The 20,404-nt window shown below is 47.3% G+C and overlaps 1 protein-coding gene across 1 annotated transcript in view; it reads right to left on the bottom strand.

Moving 5' to 3' along the window:
• Positions 1 to 4,106: 4,106 nt before the first annotated feature.
• The window catches only part of LOC142313070 (uncharacterized), a 36,862-nt gene continuing 20,564 nt past the window's right edge, over positions 4,107 to 20,404 (bottom strand). Inside the window, exons 2-6 of the mRNA XM_075352053.1 lie at positions 19,146 to 19,325; positions 18,940 to 19,063; positions 18,759 to 18,856; positions 18,471 to 18,561; positions 4,107 to 5,428 (exon numbers count right to left, since the gene is read on the bottom strand). Of these exons, the coding sequence (XP_075208168.1) occupies positions 4,536 to 5,428; positions 18,471 to 18,561; positions 18,759 to 18,856; positions 18,940 to 19,063; positions 19,146 to 19,325 (1,386 nt within the window). The 3' untranslated portion in view covers positions 4,107 to 4,535. The remainder of the gene's footprint in view (positions 5,429 to 18,470; positions 18,562 to 18,758; positions 18,857 to 18,939; positions 19,064 to 19,145; positions 19,326 to 20,404) is intronic.

Genomic DNA, 20,404 nt, shown 5'->3' with positions numbered 1-20,404 from the left:
CAGAGAACGCGTCTTACAAACAGGATTTACTTCACTTCACCTTGTTAGTCTGTATACTTAGATTTTTTACTGATATGGAAATTGAATGAAGTTGAACCATACACATGAAGTACGTGTCACACATGACAGACAGTCCTGTAGTTTCCAGCTGTAGAAGTTCACAGCGTTTGGCTACACAAGTTGCTTTCTGACTTTTCCTTTTTCCCAGCTTCTCTTTAGGACCCTGCAGATGTCCTTACCTTTTCAGCTGTTAATCTTCAGTACTTTCCTTTGTGTCTTTAAATGTGTCTTTAAATACTCTCATCCCCCTTACTCTGTGCTGGTGATAGGTCTAATACCATTAACAAGTCTTCAGTGCAAGCAGTCGGCTTGCACTCATCAGGAGTAAAGCCTGCTTTACACCTTACAATCCAGCATACGATATCGTATGCGATCGTACCCGCCCCCATCGTATGTGCAGCACGTTCAATTTGTTGAACGTGTCACACAAACTAATAACCCCCCGTCACACGTACTTACCCGTCCATACGACCTCGATGTGGGCGGCGAACATCCACTTCCTAGAGTGGGAGGGACTTTCGGCGTCACATCGACGTCATGCAGCAGCCGGCCAATAGAAGCGGAGGGGTGGAGATGAGCGGGACGTAAACATCCCGTCCACCTCCTTCCTTCCGCATTGCCGGCGGGAGCCGCAGGACGTAGGTAAGATCTGTTCATGTGATGTGCGATGTGTGCTACCCCGGGTACGATGAACAACTGATAAAGCCTTAATTTAGGTTGATGCCATTCAGTCATGCATCCCTCTTAAACTGTCTGCAGTCCAAATTATGAGTCACTCGTGGTAGCATGCATACCACTCTCTTTCACTCACACTAGAGACGTACTCAGATATGAATAGAAAGTAAGACTGATTTATTCCGGAAGTTGTACAAATATTTAACCGGACTTATTGGCTAGGTGCCAAGAATACGTAACACGTCTTCTATTGGATAAAATAGAACAGCTTATTCTGTGATATACAACTGTATACTGTAATGTGCTTGGTTCCTCATTTATATTAAGCAATGTCAGCATGATTCACTTGTCACAAGACTCTGTCTGTCTGAGTCTTATGCCAAGAGATATATGTGTGGTACAGTTCAAACACCATCTTAAATCCTGTTCTTTATGGATATCTCCATATAATTCTTATATACTCATAATCTTGTCCATAACACAACCTGACGTTCAATTTTTAGGAATTGAACGACGTGCATCCGATGAACGTTTTACCGTTCAATCGCAATCGCACATAGCTGTTACATGCTACAATGTAACTTACGATGCCGGATGTGCGTCACTTACGACGTGACCCCGCTGACACATCGTAAGATATATTGTAGCGTGTAAAGTGCCCTTAACTTTGTTGTTGTACAGTTCCTCTCCCTGAATTATCTGGAGATAAGTTATTTGTTTACTCTCCCCTTTGTGTATTTCCCTGTGTTTTTTTGTTTATTGCTTAGTGGGGTTGACTAAGTGCTCATCCCATCCATTCCCTACATTGGGCCTATTTCAGGGTCAGCCAGGGGTGGGGTATCCGGATTGGCACATAGTTGCAAAACCTATCTAGGGTCGTAAGGGAAGCCGGGGGCCAACAGTAGGTTTCTCCAGGGGTCACAATCTTCGACTTTCCTAGGCACAGGGTTTTCCTTCCTAACCCTTTTGCTGTTCGCTTGGTACTTCCCTGTACCTAGCGTGACATTCATACTGTGGATACAAGTAATATTTATTTTTGATTATTCAGTTAACTCCTACTTGTGGTCCTAGAGTATTCACCTGTCTTTCACTCTTTGCTTACGTCTTGTAGCATGAGATTGTAGTTTCATGTATACTTACAACATAATTCTGTTCAATAGTGGTATTTCTGTGATTATTTGTAATTTAGTATCTGGTGTGTTTCTGTATTATAGCAGGTGTTTCAGCACATTAATTGCTTTATATGTGTTTTTCAGTACCACCTTGCAAACATTAGTATCATATGCAAATACAGCCCTCTAAAACTCTTTACTACGGTAAATATATTAAGAAGAGGGCCCAATACTGAACCTTACCATCTCATTGTTAACTGTGACCAATCAAAGTGGTTACGTTATTTCCCAATCTGTTTTTTTATTATTGAGCCAGTTGGTAACCCAATTATAACCATTGTCCCTTAATCCCATTGTTCTCATTTCATGTACCAAACACAACATCAATCCACTTTGAAAAGTCCAGATATACAACATCCATGGCATTATCCTGGTCTCGTCTGGAACTTATCTTTTGATAAAAGCTTAAAAGATTGACAGAATCCATCCCTCATAAACCCTTGTTGATGCTGAGATATGTGGGTATTCATTATGAGATAGTCCAGGGTAACATTTCTTAGAAATCCTTCAAAGATTTTTCTCACAATAAAGGTTAAAACCTACAATCATATTTCATGTATCACATATGTTAACGTTCATCAATTTTCTAAATGACAATAATTAAAAATTGGTATACAGTTCTATAGAGGCACTTTCTCTTTCTTCTTTTTAGCTTTCAATGCTGTTTAACTCCCAAAATGCTTAGGGAGTCTCAAACGGATTTTCAATAATGACATTTGTTCTAGGGACTGATCCTGAAGTTACCTGTCATGCGGTGTTCGGCGTTGCATTAGCTGGGTGTCAAGGTGGTGTTGGACTCTGTTCACACTACAGAGTCCAGCAAACGGCCTGGGATTCCTTAGTTGCACAGCTTGTCTTGGGCGTCAGCTGGTTCTCTTTTCACTGCTCTCCAGTACAGCAGGAGTTAATTTCTGCTGGCTTGTGGCATCTGCTGGGAGCTCAGGCTGCTGATTACCATCCTCAGCAGCCTTTACCCTTTATAAGGTTCTGGATCCTGGGGCAGAGTGCCGGATATAGCTTCTGCTTCCTCGGTTCCTGTGGTTATCCAGTTCTATGGTGATCTACAACTTGCGGTTCTGTATGGTGTGTGAGTTCTCCAGTTGTGCGTTTATTCCCTATCCCTTTTGCATTGTTCCCCAGTTCACATACTGTCCCTCCTTTGTGTTTGAGTACAGTGGGCACGAGTTTTCTGTATACTGTCAAACTTTTTACATTTCTGAGCATGCAGGGAAGCCAAGTTCAATAAATAGCAGATAATAAATGACAGATGTAAAGGAGGATGAGCAGGACTGCATAGAGAGACTACAGGAAAAACAATGCTGGGAGCTGGATGTGATGTTAGAGGTCATGGTCACTGACAACAGTCATTACCCAGTTCATTAATGGATGGGACAGTAAAAACAAAAGTACACAAAAGTCAATTTTCAGATTTATATTTTTAAAATATTTAAAAAATACTTTACAGATACGTGCAACTTAGTGTTAGTATATCACTTAAAGCTCAAATAAAAAATATTGAATTTGTGGGTGTAATGTGGAAAAGTTCATGGGGTATTAATACTTTTTGAAGGCACTGCATTTGATAATATTTATTGGTAATTACATACATTGTCTAATCATCATGATATAGTATCCTAAATTGATTTTCCTCTCTCACGTAAATTTGTGACTTAAAGAGGTGGTTCACTACTTATGTTTCTAAGCCGCATCAATATAATGTTGAGAAACAAGGCTTCTCTCAAATACCTTGTGTTGCTAAAAGTGCCCGTGAGCGGCGCCATTGCGGTTCACTCATCCCCTTCTCGTGACCCCCTGGGCTCTGTGACGTCTGATGTCCGGTGATGTCAGGTCAACTGAAAGCCCCAGGCTTTCGTGAGTGACTGTGCTGTGGACGGTGTTTCACAGCCCAGCATCGCTCCTGCTTGTGGCACTCTGCAGTGAAGGAGAGAGCAGGGAGATGCTGCGCTGTGACGCTGGGCTGTGACGAGCAGTGAAACACCATCCACAGCCCAGTCACTCTTGGAAGCCAGGGGCCGGCCACGGTGATGTCAGGTCAACTGGAAGTTGACGTGACATTCACGGACATCAGAGGTCAAGGAGCCCGGGGGTCATGAGAAGGGGATGAGTGGACTGCAATAGGTACTATTTGCAACACAAGGTATTTGAGAGAAACATTGTTTCTCAATATTATATCGATGTGACTCCGAAAAATAAGTAGTGAACTACCTCTTTAACTTTGACTAACTTGTTTGTGACTTTTCTTGTGCAAATAGTCATGTTTATAAATTATTATTTTTTTTAAATTAAAATGGCTACTTCCCAGTGTGATTTTTTTTTTCTGATGTTTAAGAAGTAATTTCTCCAAAAAACATTTTCCATATTCTCAATATGAAAATAGTTTCTCCTCAGATGCGTAGTAAGAGTTGATTCAGAAGAATAACATTTCGAACTTTCTGGACATGTAAATAGTTTCTCCACTATGTGCATTCTCTGTTGGTCAAAAAAGTTTGGTTTGTTGATATTAAAACATTTCCCACATTTGGAAAATGAAACCGACTATGCCTCTTTGTGAGTTCTTTTATGTTTGTAACGGAAACAAGTCCACTAGTTTGAACATGAAATTGGCTTCTACCCTGTGTGAATTAACTGATGTGTGGAAAGATTACCTTTGTGGCCGAAACATTTGCCACATTCTTGACATGAAAATGGCTTCTCCCCTGTGTGACTTATCTGATGTGCAGAAAGATTTGCTTTCCAAGTGAAACGTTTCCCACATTCTGAACATGAAAATGGCTTCTCCCCTGTGTGAATTATCTGATGTGCTGAAAGATTTGCTTTCTGGCTGAAACATCTCCCACATTCTGAACATGAAAATGGCTTCTCCCCCGTGTGAGATCTCATATGAAGAGCAAGATATGATTTTCTGGAAAAACTTTTCCCACATTCTTGACATGAAAATGGCTTCTCCCCAGTGTGACTTCTATGATGTGCCAAAAGATTTGCATTGCTTCTAAACCATTTCCCACATTCTGAACAGGAGAATCCTTTTTCCGTCTTCTGATGATTTGATTGGTTATTTAAAACTTTCAACCATTCAGAACTTGAATATGATTTCTCACCTTTGTGAGTTCTGTGATGTCTAACAAGATTCCCTTTACTGATAAAACATTTCCCACATGATGGACATTTATATGGCTTCTCCCCTGTGTGAATTTTCTGATGTCTAACAATATCTCCTTTGTAGGTAAAACATTTCCCACATTCTGAACATGAAAATGGCTTCTCCCCTGTGTGAATTCTCAGATGTTCAACAAGAGTGAATTTGTGTTTAAAAGATTTCCCACATTGTAAACATGAAAAAGCCTTCTGCTGTTTATGAGCTCTTCGATGTTTTACGTCCTTACTGTTATTTTCATTAACAGTCTGTAATAACTCAGAAGATAGGACCTGTTGGAAAGTATCAGGTGATAGATCTTTACTGATGGCCTGATTTTTGGTTTGAAATCCTGAAATTTTCTCATCTGTCAATAAAAAAATGTATTACTTTTGAGTAGCATTGTAGAAAAAAAAACAGTTAATAATTGATAAAGTCAGTGGTAGCAACAGGAGTCCTCTGCTGTGTTTTTTGTTTTTTTTTATTTCACCACCAGAGTGGTATTACTAACGTCTTTTCCGTGCCCCTGGTAATATACTGTATTTATAAGATGGAGCAAATTATAAGACGTAACCCAAATTTAGAAAAAAAAGGGGTGAAAAAAATGGGGTCCGTCTTATTATCCAGTCTTACCGGAGGGGAGCGGCATCGGTGGTAGAGCAGGGTCTCAGGAAGCAGGGATGTGGTAGAGCAGCGCAATGCTGTGGGCAGTGCGGTGGGTGTCCCAGAAACTGTCAACAGTGGTAGCTATGCTGGTGCGACTGTGTTGGGGCTGCGGCGACAGCTGCTCGGCTGGGGCAGCGAGTTGTGAAGGCACCAAATAATGGTACCCGGAGTTGGCGCATGCGCAGATTGAGCTCTCTGGCTCAATGACAAGCAGAGATCTCATCTACGCACACGCTGACGCTGGGCACCATTATTTGGAGCCCTCACCGCTCACAGTCCCAGCCAAGCCGCCGCAGACTTTGCACAGTCCCTGTAGCGCCAGCCCAGCCGCCGCAGACCGTGCACAGCCGCCGCAGACCGTGCACAGCCGCCGCAGACTGTGATTCGGATTATAAGACACACCTCTCACTCTTCAAATTTTTAGGGGAAAAAGTGCGTCTTATAATCCAAAAAATACAGTACTTACCAGCCACCATCTTCCGCTTCTCCCAGTGCCACTCTGGTCCCGCTCCGTCATCTTGTGACCGCAATTTTTGACTGATTGGAAGTTGGAGCAAATGGTCACATGCTTTAAATGAAAGTCTATGATAGTCTATGACAGCCAGAACTAGACTTACATTGAAAAGTGACTTCTGGTCTGCCCAGTAAACTGGAGTGATTTGGCTAGTCACAACTAGCAAAAGATCACTGCAGCGACACCAAGAACAGTGGAAGATGGTGGCTGGTAAGTATTCTACTGCATACTGGGAACATTAGTAAAACTTCTAGTACCTTTGTCAGGCCATTCATGTCTCACCATTCATTGCAGAGTTTGCCACTAAATCTGAATTCAAGAGTTGCTTCTGTTTGTAAATTAAAGTGCAATCATCTTTTTTTTTTCCTTTAAAGATAAATCTTTCAAATCCTGAAACTTAAACAAAATTGTTCACCTATCCAAATGTGTGCATTGTTTAAAATACATTTTTGTGCCCACTTCATTGTTTCAATAGTCTAATATTAGAGATGTACACCCGCTACCTGAACACAACAGCCATTTACCCATGCTTGTATTTGGGATGTGATCTTCCTAGATATCCTGCTCCCATCCCATTTGGTAAATGAAAGTAGACTTTTTATTATTAAAAGAGAAAAAAAATTACATAGATCTGAAACTTAACCACAAGCATTCACCTACTTACATATGCATGTGACGCCCTGGACCCCAGGGGTCACAGGTAATAACATCTACCACATACACACACACCCCCACCCCCTGTGAGGTCACACACACGTCACCCGAAAGGGAGACCTGATGCCTCCCTCAGGACCAGTAGGGCAAACCAGGTGGGTGGAGTAAGGTGGAAAGGCACGCCCACCGAGGAGAGCTGTCAGGGACCCTTGAAACGTCAAGGGCCACGGTGGTGGCCGCCTGCAGGAGTACCGGTACAGCAACCGGCAGAACCGTACGGACCGGGCCTGGGTTGGAGCCCGCCGGTCCTGAACCGGGGAGTCAACCATGTACCGGAGCACCAGAAACCGGGTACTCAGACCCCGTCCTAGCTTAGAAGCCACTGAGTATAGCCAAATTGACTGATTGCTGGCTGGACCTCACGGGTTCATCCACACCCAAAATCCCGAAAGAAGGCAAAAGCCCACCGAGACCGGGTGAGCGTCACCGCCAAGGGCCAAACACCCGACGGGCCAGCGCCTGCGGGCAACCGAGGGCTCCTCCGGCAGCTCAACGCCGGGGAGCGAGCTACCACTGCCCAGGCAGGGGAGCCGAAACACAACTACCAGAGGTGCACGGGAAAGGGGCCACCATCAACCACACAGAGGACATCAGCAGCCGGCCGCTAGAACCGACCATATCCGAACTTTGGTTTACCAGTGACTCTGAGTGTGAATTAATCGTGTGAGTACACCAGTGCCATCCGGGCACGACACTACACCGCGGCACCCTGCACCCCGACAACAACATCAGCGCTTACAGTCCCCAAAAACCGGGCCCCGGGACACACCGCCCCTACCCATGGAGGGGCTAACATCGCGGCTGCGGCCGCAACACCGATCCCGGACGAGCCCGCCATCACTTCAGCCGCAGCGGTGGCACATCCCGTCACCACTACCCATGGGTGGCATCACGACCCGTGAGACGACAGCGCGGCCCTCCCTGGCTGCGCGCCTCGTCCAGCACCACCACTACCACCCCCACTGCCTCTCCCTTAACAAAGCGACGTGGCCCCTGGTCCGGAGGCGCTCGTGCCACCGACAACCCGAGCCCGGACCTCGAGCGGCTCGGCCCGAGCAGCGGAGAAACAGGCCGGGCCCCTCTCAGGGCGGTACACTTCGACTCTTCTGGCATCACGAACAGGATTCGGACAGTCCACTTACCTGTGGAAAGTGCGCCTTAGAAGTTTCCGTCAGCGGCGTCCTGCCAAAAAAGTTGAAAGTCCGCCACCTTGGCGCGAAAGTTTCCCGCTCGAGTCGTCTTCCCCGAGCAGTGAAGGCGCGAAAGTGAAGCCCCGCCCCCAAAGGGAGAGTGCGAAGAGAAAAACAAGGGGGAGGCGGGCGAGAAGGCTGCCTGATGTAACAGAGAAGATAAAAAGGCAGGGACTCCAGGACCTTGCATCCGTTCTGTTCCTGGATCAAGACTGTGCAGCATGGCGACTCCCGTCCAGCGTCCCGAGACCCCGAAGCCCGCGCAAGGAACGGCGGCGTGGGTGAATGCCCGGATGGAGGAGATGTGTTGCCGCCTCCAGCACCAGGTAAGCTTCCTGGTGGAGCACTGGGCGGCGGAGATAGTGGCTGCCGTGCGGGCCCGTGAAAGGATGACGGTGTTGGCGGGGTGGGAAGGCGACCCATGTCCCTGTGCCCTTGAGGGGTCGGCCATCGCGGCTGAGGGGCTCAGTCTGCTGCTGCCTGCCATACCGCTTCCTCCATTGCCCGCGGCGGTTGTCGCTGCTCCTCCACCCGTATCCCCACCCCCGACATCGGTGGCGGAGTCCGTCCTGGGCGCTACTGGGAAGCTGCTTGGGGAGGCTGGCCTGGACCTTTTATGGAACCCGGCCGCGCTGTGCCCGTTGCCGGAGGGGACCCGTTGCCGGCCAGTACCCGCCCATGAAGCGAGGCCGGATGCCCCAGAAGTGACCGTGCCCCAGAGTGACCAGGCTCCATCAACCCGCCCGGCCAGGAAGACCCAGAAGGCCAGGCAAGCCGCTCCAGGGTCGCGGGCCTCGGCTGAGGTTCCGCGGGGAGGCAGCTGCAAGGCAGCAGAGCCGGCCGCGACACAGCGGTGTTCCCCTTGGAGAGTGCCGATCATGGTTGGCACCGGGGAGCGCCGGCTGGGCGAGACCCCCACCGCAGTAGACCCTGGGCGTGCAGGAGCCCTGTACTGGGAGCGGCACCCCAGCCAACTGAGCCAGGAGATAGTGGCCAGGGAAAAGAGAAGAGAGGAGGTGCTTGCCCGTACCATCGAGGGGAAGGAGCACCTGAGGAGCGCTGGATATTGGGTGCGGGGCCCCACCTACCAGGGCCAGGTCAGGAGATTTAACAAGAACAAAGGCTGGGGGTTCTTGTACGACCCCGAATTAGACGGAGAGGTTTTCTTTTCCCGGCGGGATGTGAATGCCCATCTCCCGTTCGGGCATCCAGACCGTGATCTCCTGCCTGGCGATCTGGCGCACTATACCTGGCACCGAGGGGAGAGGGGTTGGTTTGCCCTGGATGTCCGGAGTGGCACACAGCCCCCTCCTCCACCGTACAGCCCCGAAGTGGAGGAAGAGTTCCCCGTTACCGATTAAGCTGAGTAGCTAAAAAGGACCCGTCCCCATTGGGACTTATGTTTTGAAGCCCCGTTTTACACCCTGTTGCGTGAGTGACTGCTCATGGACCAGGCCGTGGACTTGCCGGCCACCCCAAAAACTTTTGGGCTTGTAAATATTGCCCTATCTGCCCCCTTTAACATGCCTTCCCGTTCCGTTGGCCTCCGGAGAGACAGATTGGAGGTAGGACCCGCAGCAGAGCAGGCTGGGGTCCGGTCACCACCGGGACCGGTGACCATCCTCCGGGGAGCCCTTGAGCAACTGCCGGGTGAGCCACACTGTACCCGTTCCCGCCTGGGTGATCTGGCCATGTTCCTGTTTCCGGACTGGGGAAAAGGGGTTCTGCCCATTTCTTAGGGGCGGCATCAAGGCTAGGTTGTTTGGGTGGGAAAGGCGGAAGGACATGAACCCGTTCCGTTTAATAAAGTTTTGAAACATTAAAGCAAAATGCCTCCCGTTATGGGAAGACCTTCAGTAACCATAGTTTGTATAAATGTTATTATAATTGTAAGTGTTTCCTGTTTTTCCCGTTTTACAGTTAAAAGAAAAAAATAAAAATAAACCGGAGTTGGTCGGGCAGCCCGCGGATGGTCTGCATTAAACCAAGGGGGTATGTGACGCCCTGGATCCCAGGGGTCACAGGTAATAACATCTACCACATACACACACCCACCCCCTGTGAGGTCACACACACGTCACCCGAAAGGGAGACCTGATGCCTCCCTCAGGGCCAGTAGGGCACACCAGGTGGGCGGAGTCAGGTGCAAAGGCACGCTCACAGAGGAGACTACTGGCCTGAGGCAGGAAATACAAGCAGTCAAGTGAGGGAAAGAGAGTGAAGTGGTAGAGGAGCAGAGCTGTCAGGGACCCTTGAAACGTCAAGGGCCACGGTGGTGGCCACCTGCAGGAGTACCGGTATAGCAACCGGCGGAACCGTACGGACCGGGCCTGGCTTGGAGCCCGCCGGTCCTGAACCGGGGAGTCAACCGTGTACCAGAGCACCAGAAACCGTGTACTCAGACCCCGTCCTAGCTTAGAAGCCACTGAGTATAGGGAAATTGACTGATTGCTGGCTGGACCTCACAGGTTCATCCACACCCAAAGTCCCAAAAGAAGGCAAAAGCCCACCGAGACCGGGTGAGTGCCACCGCCAAGGGCCAAACACCCGACGGGCCAGCGCCTGCGGGCAACCGAGGGCTCCTCCGGCAGCTCAACGCCGGGGAGCGGGCTACCACTGCCCAGGCAGGGGAGCCGAAACACAACTACCAGAGGTGCACAGGAAGGGGCTACCATCAACCCCACAGGGGACATCAGCAGCTGGCCGTGGGAACCGACCATATCCGAACTTTGGTTTACCAGTGACTCTGAGTGTGAATTAATCGTGAGTACACCAGTGCCATCCGGGCACGACACTACACCGCGGCACGGCACCCTGCACCGCGACAACAACATCAGCGCTTACAGTCCCCAAAAACCGGGCCCCGGGACACACCGCCCCTACCCACGGAGGGGCTAACATCTCGGCTGCGGCCGCAACACCGATCCCGGACGAGCCCGCCATCACTTTAGCCGCAGCGGTGGTGCATCCCGTCACCACGACCCGTGGGTGGCGTCACGACCCGTGAGACGACAGCGCGACCCTCCTTGGCTGCGCGACTTGTCCCACACCACCACCACCACCCCCACTGCCTCTCCCTTAACAGAGCGACGTGGCCCCCGGTCCGGAGGCGCTCGTGCCACCGACAACCCGAGCCCGGACCTCGAGCGGCTCGGCTCGAGCAGCGGAGAAGCAGGCCGGGCCCCTCTCAGGGCAGTACATGCACGTTATTTAATTTAACAATTTTTGGAGCCCTCATAATTTCTCCAATTAGTCTATTATAAGACATGAACACACCACCTGAGTACAGTGGCATGAACATGAACATGCAAGCTTATGGAAAGTGATTATTCCTACATTTTATGCTCCCATCCAACGTTGTAAAGGAATGTGATATATTTTTTTTTCTTTTTTTTTAATCCCCTAAATAGTCTCTCTATTTTTGGAATTTATTATATTTTTTTTTATAATGGCCTTCAGCTCAATCTTGAATCTTGGCGCCTTAACAGATGAACGATCTGTAGGAAGATCAATTTTTTACAAGTCTTGATAGGTCCACCAGGGTCTTCTCCACAGTTAGTGTGATTGTATTAAGCCATCGAGTTGCTGGTCTTCCTCTTCGCCTTGTTCCTTCTATTCTTCTGACCATGATGTTCTTCTACAGTGATTGGACATCTTTAGCTTGGTCATCTTTACTTCAAGTGACAAGACTGGTTTGATTTGTTCCAAAATTGATTTGTTTGTTCTTCTTGCCATCCATGGTACTGATAGCATAAACATTTTTGGAATACCAATTTTAACTGTCTATTGTAGATACTGTACACCCCATGACCATACTGCCATTATTGCCACATATTTCTTACAGGGTATGTGGAGATGGCTGTGGACTAAAGACTATTGGACCAATGGACGTAGAACGCAGTCCATGACTTTAATGGCGCTGGTTACATCAATCTCATTGTTGTGTTTTATTAGATATTTTCTTGCTTGTCAGTTTAAGGTATACAGAAGGCCAGGCACGAAATTGGCAGAGTAAAGCAATCATTCCATTACTCTCATGAGTGTCACAGGAGCCTCAATTAAGCGATTGTTCTCCAAACCACTAGTTCCATTATGTGGATATTGAGAGTAAACCTAGTGGAGCTGTCACCACAGGGGGAGTCTCACATGCAGTCCCAGGTGAGGGGTTTGGCCTTAGGAAAATACCTCCACCAACACACCGTTAGCCTTGGGTGGGGGGTTTCCCAGGGGCCAGGCTCGATCTCAGGGGAGTGGCGGTTTGGACACTGACGAGGGATGGGGTTGCTGCTGGCTGAAGCTGGAAGCACATGCTATGTGGATATTGAGAGTAAACCTAGTGGAGCTGTCACCACAGGGGGAGTCTCACATGCAGTCCCAGGTGAGGGGTTTGGCCTTAGGAAAATACCTCCACCAATACACCGTTAGCCTTGGGTGGGGGGTTTCCCAGGGGCCGGGCTCGATCTCAGGGGAGTGGCGGTTTGGACACTGACGAGGGATGGGGTTGCTGCTGGCTGAATCTGGAAGCACATGCTATGATTGTAGTATCCATCGTCTGGAGTAGTATAGGCTGTGACTGCAGACCATACCGACAAAAGATAAAAAAGCTGTGGGCCAAGCAAAAGTTGGGAGACATCAGGTATCACCAGGTACGAGGGCAGTGGAACTACCGGTCCTGATTTGGAATCTCATGGACTAGGGGCATCTCGTTTTGGCCATCTACCTAGAGTTGCTGTAAGTCCATGGGCGGAAGAATAAAAATAATTGCATCATAATCTGCCTAGGTAAATAATAAAACCCACAATCTCAGATCTCCATACTGTAAGATGGCTGCCAGACGCATAGTCAATGTATCATAGAAGTGGTTATCTTCTGTGATGTAAGCCCAGATGCAAGCTCTAGTACACCTAGTACTAAGAGAGTTAGTAGGGAGCATCAGGGCTGGGTTTTATGAGCTGACGGAGAGATGGGCGAATCTGGATGCTCACATATCTTACCCTTGGGAGTGGTACTTAGTATAAAATGGAGACTAGTAACCTGAGAAGGTGTCTGTGTGTGGAGGTGTGACAAGCCCCCTGTGGCATTTCTCTTGGTAAAGAGACAGGTGTAATTTTCAGCGGGTGAGCCCTATAGCTATACAGGCTTATTATTTTTGTTTGTATCTTTGTGCAGGAAAAAGACTTTGAGAGTTCAATCCTGTGGAGCAGTTTATGACACCTGAAATAAACCAACTGGATATTTAAATGAAAATGGTTCCAGTAGTTACCTCAAGCAGCAACAAGTGAGCTGCAATACTACAACACAGGTCGTCAACCAATGTATAGCAACTTTAAAACCTAGCATTTTAGGTTTCATTAATTTACATTTTATTTTGGTGAAATGTCATTTTAAAATAAAAATTAATAATAAAATTAACCATTATCCAAAATTTCCGTTTTTACAGGCATTGTCAACTGTCATGGCGGCGTCAGGATCAGACAGATTAGTACCACTCTCGTACTGGTGCTTCTATTAGTTTTTTTGTACACAATGTGTGTCTTTTTAAGCCAAGAATGCTACATAGTTTATCTTGAAGTCGTTCTACTGCCTTAAAGGGGTTGTCCACTACTTTAACATTGATGACATATCCTTAACATGCAAGTTGTTACCTTCTCACCAAGCTGCTTGCCTATTGTCATGTAACCTATTCCAGCCTTGTGCAGGTCTACAATTTTGTCCCTGGTGTCTTTTAGAGCGCGCTTTAGGCAATTGCTAGCGGTGTGGCGCACGATTGCACCCGCCCCCGTCGCACTGCCGATATGTGGTGATCGCTGCCGTAGCGAACATTATCGCTACGGCAGCGTCACACGCACATACCTGCTCTGCGACGTCGCTGTGACCGGCGAACCGCCTTCTTTCTAAGGGGGAGGTTTGTTCAGCGTCACAACGACGTCACAGCAGCATCACTGAGCTGCCGCCCAATAGAAAAGGAGGGGGAGGAGATGAGCGGCCGGAACATGCCGCCCACCTCCTTCCTTCCTCCTTTTCCGGTGGACACAGGTAAGGAGATGTTTGTCATTCCAGCGGCGTCACACATAGCGATGTGTGCTGCTGCAGGAACGACAAACAACATCGTACTTGCAGCGGCACCGATATTAATGAAATGAACGATGTGTCAACGAGCAACGATTTTGCACGTTTTTTGCGCTCGTTGATCGTCGTTCATTTGTTTTAAACGCTGCGATGTCGCTACCGGAGCCGGATGTGGGTCACTAACGCGACCCCGACGATATATCATACTCACAGCAAAATTTTGCTGTGAGTATTCTAAATTGTGGAGGATATTTAGTCCTCTTTTTGCTATTTTTCTATTTATATAGATTAGTGTAAGGACCTACAAGTATGAGGAACCGTGACGTGGTTTGTAGGCTACCGCTATTTTGGCCATAATAGCGACTAATTCCTCAGATATTGTGTATTTATTTTTCTGCACATAACAATTTATACAGGGTGCAGCCAGGCCCCTTAATGTTTGGACTTGCATATTGGAGACTCCGTCCCTATATGGTGCACATTAGTACCGGGCAGCCCGTCTGATCGAATAGTATGGGCGTGTAATACTGCTGCTGACTGGGTTACTATGCGCCTGTAAGTGTGAACGGAGCCCTATGCAAGCCACTAGTGTGCAATTTTACTATTCAGCGATCACCCTCTCCATATTCTGGAGTTGTGTGAGTGATTTGCTCCTCTTGCACCTGTGTTATTTCCATCTATTGGGGGTCTGGTTGCACCCTGGTAGTGCATTAGATTTTTTTGGCCTGAGCAGTTCATTACTGCTCCATTTTGCTGTGAGTATTCTAAATTGTGGAGGATATTTAGTCCTCTTTTTGCTATTTTGCTATTTTTCCGTCGATATATCAGCAGCGATGTCGCAGCGTGTAAAGTACCCCTTAGTCTTGGCAAAAGTGGAGAGTTTGGAGTGTGATTGATTGTGTGGACAGGTGTCTTCTATACAGGTAATGAGTTCAAACAGGTGCAATTAATACAGGTAATGAGTGCAGAATAGGAGGACGTCTTAAATAAAAACTATCAGGTCTGTGAGAGCAGAATTCTTCCTGGTTGGTCAGTGATCAATTACTTATTTCAAGCAATAAAATGTAAATTAATTATTTAAAAATCATACAATGTGATTTTCTTTTTAATTCTGTAACAGTTCAACTCTACCTACAATAACAGTTATAGACCTCTCCATTCTTTGTAGGTGGAAAAAAAATTTGCAAAATTGGCAGTGTATCAAATACATATTTTTCCAACTATACCTTCAAGAGAAACTGCTTGTTGGGATCAAGGTGGTGCAGAATCTTGGCTCTTGCCAAGGCCTCATTCAAATGCTGGAAAGCCGAATCCAGCCAGACACTGGTGTTTGCTCCCTTGTTTGTTAAATCGGAAATGGGTGCCATGAGGGACAAAAAGTGTGAAATGAATTGCGCCTGTAGAAGTTGCTGAAACCCATGAACCGCTGTATGGCCCACAAACCTTGGGGACAAGGCTGGGAGAGAACTGCAGAAATCTTTTCAGGATCGATTTCGAGGCCTTGGCTAAAAACAATATAATGGGAAAGGTAAGAAGAATTTATCTAAGGTACATTTGGACAGCTAGGCAAACAAATTGTTCACCTCTATATGCTGCAGAATCTGCCAAACATGCCTTCTATGGGTGGGTAGATCAGGAAAGAAAATCAGGATGTAGTCCAAGTCCATGACCACAGAAACGTAGAGGAAATCCGGGAAGATGTCATTAACGAATTCCTGCACTATGGCGGGTGCGTTGCACTGGCCAAGAGGCATAACGAGACATTCGTAGTGACCATCACGGGTATTAAAAGCCATTTTCCATTCATCACCTTTGTGGGTATCAATCAAATCATAAGCTCCTCGTAGGTCCAATTTGGAGAAGATCCTTGCCCCACAGATTGGAAAACAGTTCACAGATAAAAGGCAGAGAATACATGTTTTTAATGTTGATTTTGTTGAGCCCTTGATAGTAAATGCATGGATGTAGGGAACCATCTGTAACGCCCATACCGGCATCCCTGTGCAGTCCTGCCCCCGTCCCCTGGCGGGTATAGCGGTACTCTCACCTGCCTGGCTGTCCTGCAGTGGCTGCCTCATCCTCAGTTCATGCTGCTGTCACCCAGAGCCTGTGTACACCTCACAAACTTCCTGGTTCTGCCAGAAAGGTGCGTGAGCGGCCAGGCCCCTTTTCTTAAAGGGCCAGCACACCCTGTCCAGAAAGTGCTTCTCCGTGCAGCTGAGACTTTTCGGGTATTTAAGGTATCTTCCCCTTAAGGGAGGTGCCTGAGCAATGAGTTAGTTGCGTTGCTAGTTCTCAGGTCCCTTTGTGCTTCTACTATCATTGTGCTGAGTGCTGCTGACATTTATCTATATTTCAGTGCTGTGCCAGTTTGCTCATCTGCTGCTTCCACTACCATCCACGTCTGCCAGCTACCACGATAGCTGCTACTGCAAGTATCCATGCCAGTCAGTGCTGCTGTATCTATCTATCCATCCCAGACGGATCCACTACTCTGCCTGCTGCTGCTGTCACTACTACCAGAGACTGTTCTGTGTCCATGGTACCAGCTGTCAGGATATTGCAGATCTCCTGTGGTTCTCCTCTGCTGGCTGCTTACCAACGTGTGTAGCTGCTGCCACCTCTGGTGGCAGTAGTGAAGACTTGGCGGCTGGACCAGTTTGCTCCCCCAGGCAAGTGAACGGTACCTTTGGTCCAGTGGATCCACTAATAAAGTGTTCGCTCCGCGAGCATAACACCATCCTTCTTTAACAAAAGAAGCCGGCTCCAGTCCAAAAAGAGGATTTACAGATAAATCTTTCGGGTATCCAGCGAGGATAGTAGATCTCTGTCAGACAACTCATCCTTGATACGGCTGGACAGACACTCCAGAAGGTTGACACCAGGGTCTCTTCATTCCAGGCTAAGTCCGCCGTAAACGTATGAAAGAGTGAGGTATACTGGGCCACAGAGTCTGTGCCCTGCGTTAGACACAAAAGGGACTAATCAGATGAGGAGGTGCAGCCTGGAACCTCAAATACCGCCTGAAACATCTTCAGGAACCTCCCTATGTCGCGGGTCTCAAAACCACCAAGCTCTCAGATGGGATTTGTCCGGACCGCAGGGAGACCATGAAGGCTAACTCGGTCTGATCTGCACAGAAAAGATGTGCGTGGAGAGTGAAAGGGATATCGCACTGATTAATTAACAGGCACGGTTCTCCACCATAGCAGGACAGAAGTTGAAATCGGAGCTTAGCTAAACCATCAGAGACTGGTACATTAGGCAAATCCCTCGAAGAGACTGACAGACCTGTTCATAGTTGGCCAGATGCGGTAGAGGTGGGAGGCAGGGTGGACATTGCAGCAGATAGAACCTGCAGCTGGGTTGCCACCACATTGATGACGGGATTGCAGCAGCTGACTGGAGGGTCAGAGACATGAGTGCGAGGTACAGGTGGACGAAGGCAAAAGGTGTATTTAGGACAAGTCAGACAATCCAGGTTCAGAGCACGCAGCACAAACTCAATATAAGTAGCTGGGGTCGGGAGCAGAGAGGACGGGATAAGCAAGTAGACTAGCTGGGTCAGAAAATGGACTAAACAATACAGGAAGCAACTTGTAGAAGTCTGGAACAGAACTAGAACCTAGATCAAACGAGGAGTGATGGGAGGAGCTGCCTCATAACCACCCGGCTGTTTGGTGATACTGTAGGTCAGGGAATTAAAACTCTGTCAGACACAGTAGTGATAGACACCAGGAGGAATTGGTGTTGCCTCCTTATAGTTAGATGGAACTCACCAGCAACAGGAGGAAGCAGCAGTGTAGCAAGGCTACAGGAGGCAGTTCAGAGAGACAGTCGGAGGCTGGGGAGCGTCACAGGCCAATGAGTCACATGTGGCTCCCGAACCACGGGTTAGGGAGCCCTGCTTTAAAGTATTGGCATTGAACATACTATATAATCCCTCAATGTTCTTTTTCAATTAAGAGCATGTTGCTACTGTAACCAATTACAATTTTGAGAAATTGCCAGCAGTGGTCACATGTCTATATGGTGGGAGCAGAGTGTATGGAGACAATCCCTGTGATAATTTTTTTCAGAGCAAATTGTGGACATTTAGTTTTTTCCATTAAAAACTTGTTCAGAAAAAAATAATATAAAAGCTTTTTTTCCTTATAAGGTTTACAAATCTGATTCATGTGACAGGGAAATCAAGAAAATACATAACATAATAATAGCAACCAATGACTGAGAATAATTTAGTGGCCACTACTCACCTGGGCGGTTATCTGTAGGAATCTCCTCTTTACTCCGCTCATCACCCCTCACATATGTCTCTGTAGTATTAATATGGGGCAGATCTTCCCCCTGAAACAAATATTGTAAAAGTCACAGACAGATGGAGAAGTCCCATCTATGATCAGCTCTAATCCTGCCATCTCCACCGCTCTCATTACACAAGTATAACACATATAATACTGGAGGATAAAACAAGACTGAGCACAAGACCTTCACAGCCGTCTACACATCATAGGGAGATTTCATGGCTCCTTCTCTCCATCTACCTGATCATCCTGAGGAACATCGGGATCTTCTTGTTTACAGTCCTGTGGGAGAAGAGGACGGGGACATCTCTCTGGTGTTGTCCTCTTACTGGATAGACCTGGAGGAGACACATACAGGGACTGAATTCATTCCTTACATACAGATAATTATAGGCCGTGTGTATTTAGTCCTGTCTGTTACCTGGTGATGTGAGGGGCTGGGGAACCTCCATCATGACGTCCTTGTACAGATCTTTGTGTCCTTCTAAATACTCCCACTCCTCCATGGAGAAATAGACGGTGACGTCCTGACACCTTATAGAAACCTGACACATACAATGATACCGTCACCCCCCGATCCCTTCATAGCGTTACTGTATAATGTCCCAGTATTCCCAGCAGTGTCACCTCTCCAGTCAGCAGCTCAATCATCTTGTAGATAAGTTCTAGGATCTTCTGGTCATTGATGTCCTCATGTATCGGGGGGTGAGGTGGAGGCCCCATGATTGGGCTCGGGGGTCTTCCCCATCCCTCAGACACAGGGGCCTGACAGCGCTCACTAGAGGTCTTCTTCACTACTGTGTAATCCTGGTTATGGAGAGACACAGTAATAAATCTCACTACAGACATTTCCAGAGTCCTCACCTCTCCAGTTCTGTCCATCTGTTATTCCCATAGATAAGAATGATGTAATGTGACGTCATCAGAATCTCTCACCTCTCCAGTAAGCCGGAAGAGGATCTCTAGGGTGAGGTGTAATATCCTCTCCGCCATCTTGTCCCTGTCCATATCCATCCTTCACGGGGCAATCAGGAGAATTCTCTTATATAGACGATCTCCACTGAGAGGATCCGATATTGTAGGGACCTGAATGGGGAGAAGATGACGATGGAAAATCGTACAAATTACAATGCAACCAATACAATTACTACTGCAGAAATGATGCTAACATGTATGACACTATGGTAGGCCACCATGGAGGGTAACTTGTTGCAGGTTTTAGCTTTCAGCAGAATCATCAATGTTGTTTTGGGAAAATAAAATGTTTTACTTGGGATAAGCAGCAACTATTATCTACATGATTGTGAACAAAATGCTCCGTAACACCATACAATGGCAATTGTGGGTATAGATTCTACCGAATCCCCACATATAGCACAAATTCATAAACATAGTATAATTAAAGAGAGGCAGAGAGTTTTTAAAGTGCAAAAGTTGTATAAAGGTTTATTAAAGACAAAAGGTGGACATCAATATTCAATAAAAACCATATTAAAATGCCTCCCCCTGATGAAGAATTTTTACCAAAGAAATTGAAACGTACGTTGGGCGATCTTCTTGAGGTCTTTCCAGTGATCTGGCTTCCCCACAATGTCAATCACCAGCGTCATTCATGTACCCGCCCATAATCTCACGCCTGCACAATACAATCACCGGCGCTGGCAATTTGAACTGTGCTCAGTCCCGTGATACTGCCACTGGACATGCGCCAGACTTCAGGAGCACTGAGTAACAGGAGAGTGGCGACGTTATCTGTCAATCAACACTGGGGGACGGCGAACAGTGGCAGGAGGGGGAATAACGGACGCAATACAGCCCGCATCCGGGGCCATAAAACATCATTAGCATACCAAAAGGTAAGATTTTATAAAGTGTTTATTTAGGTC

This window comes from Anomaloglossus baeobatrachus, chromosome 5 (genome assembly GCF_048569485.1).
Source record: "Anomaloglossus baeobatrachus isolate aAnoBae1 chromosome 5, aAnoBae1.hap1, whole genome shotgun sequence".
Classification (NCBI taxonomy): Eukaryota; Metazoa; Chordata; class Amphibia; order Anura; family Aromobatidae; genus Anomaloglossus; species Anomaloglossus baeobatrachus.
This window is presented reverse-complemented; position numbering and strand designations above follow the sequence as displayed.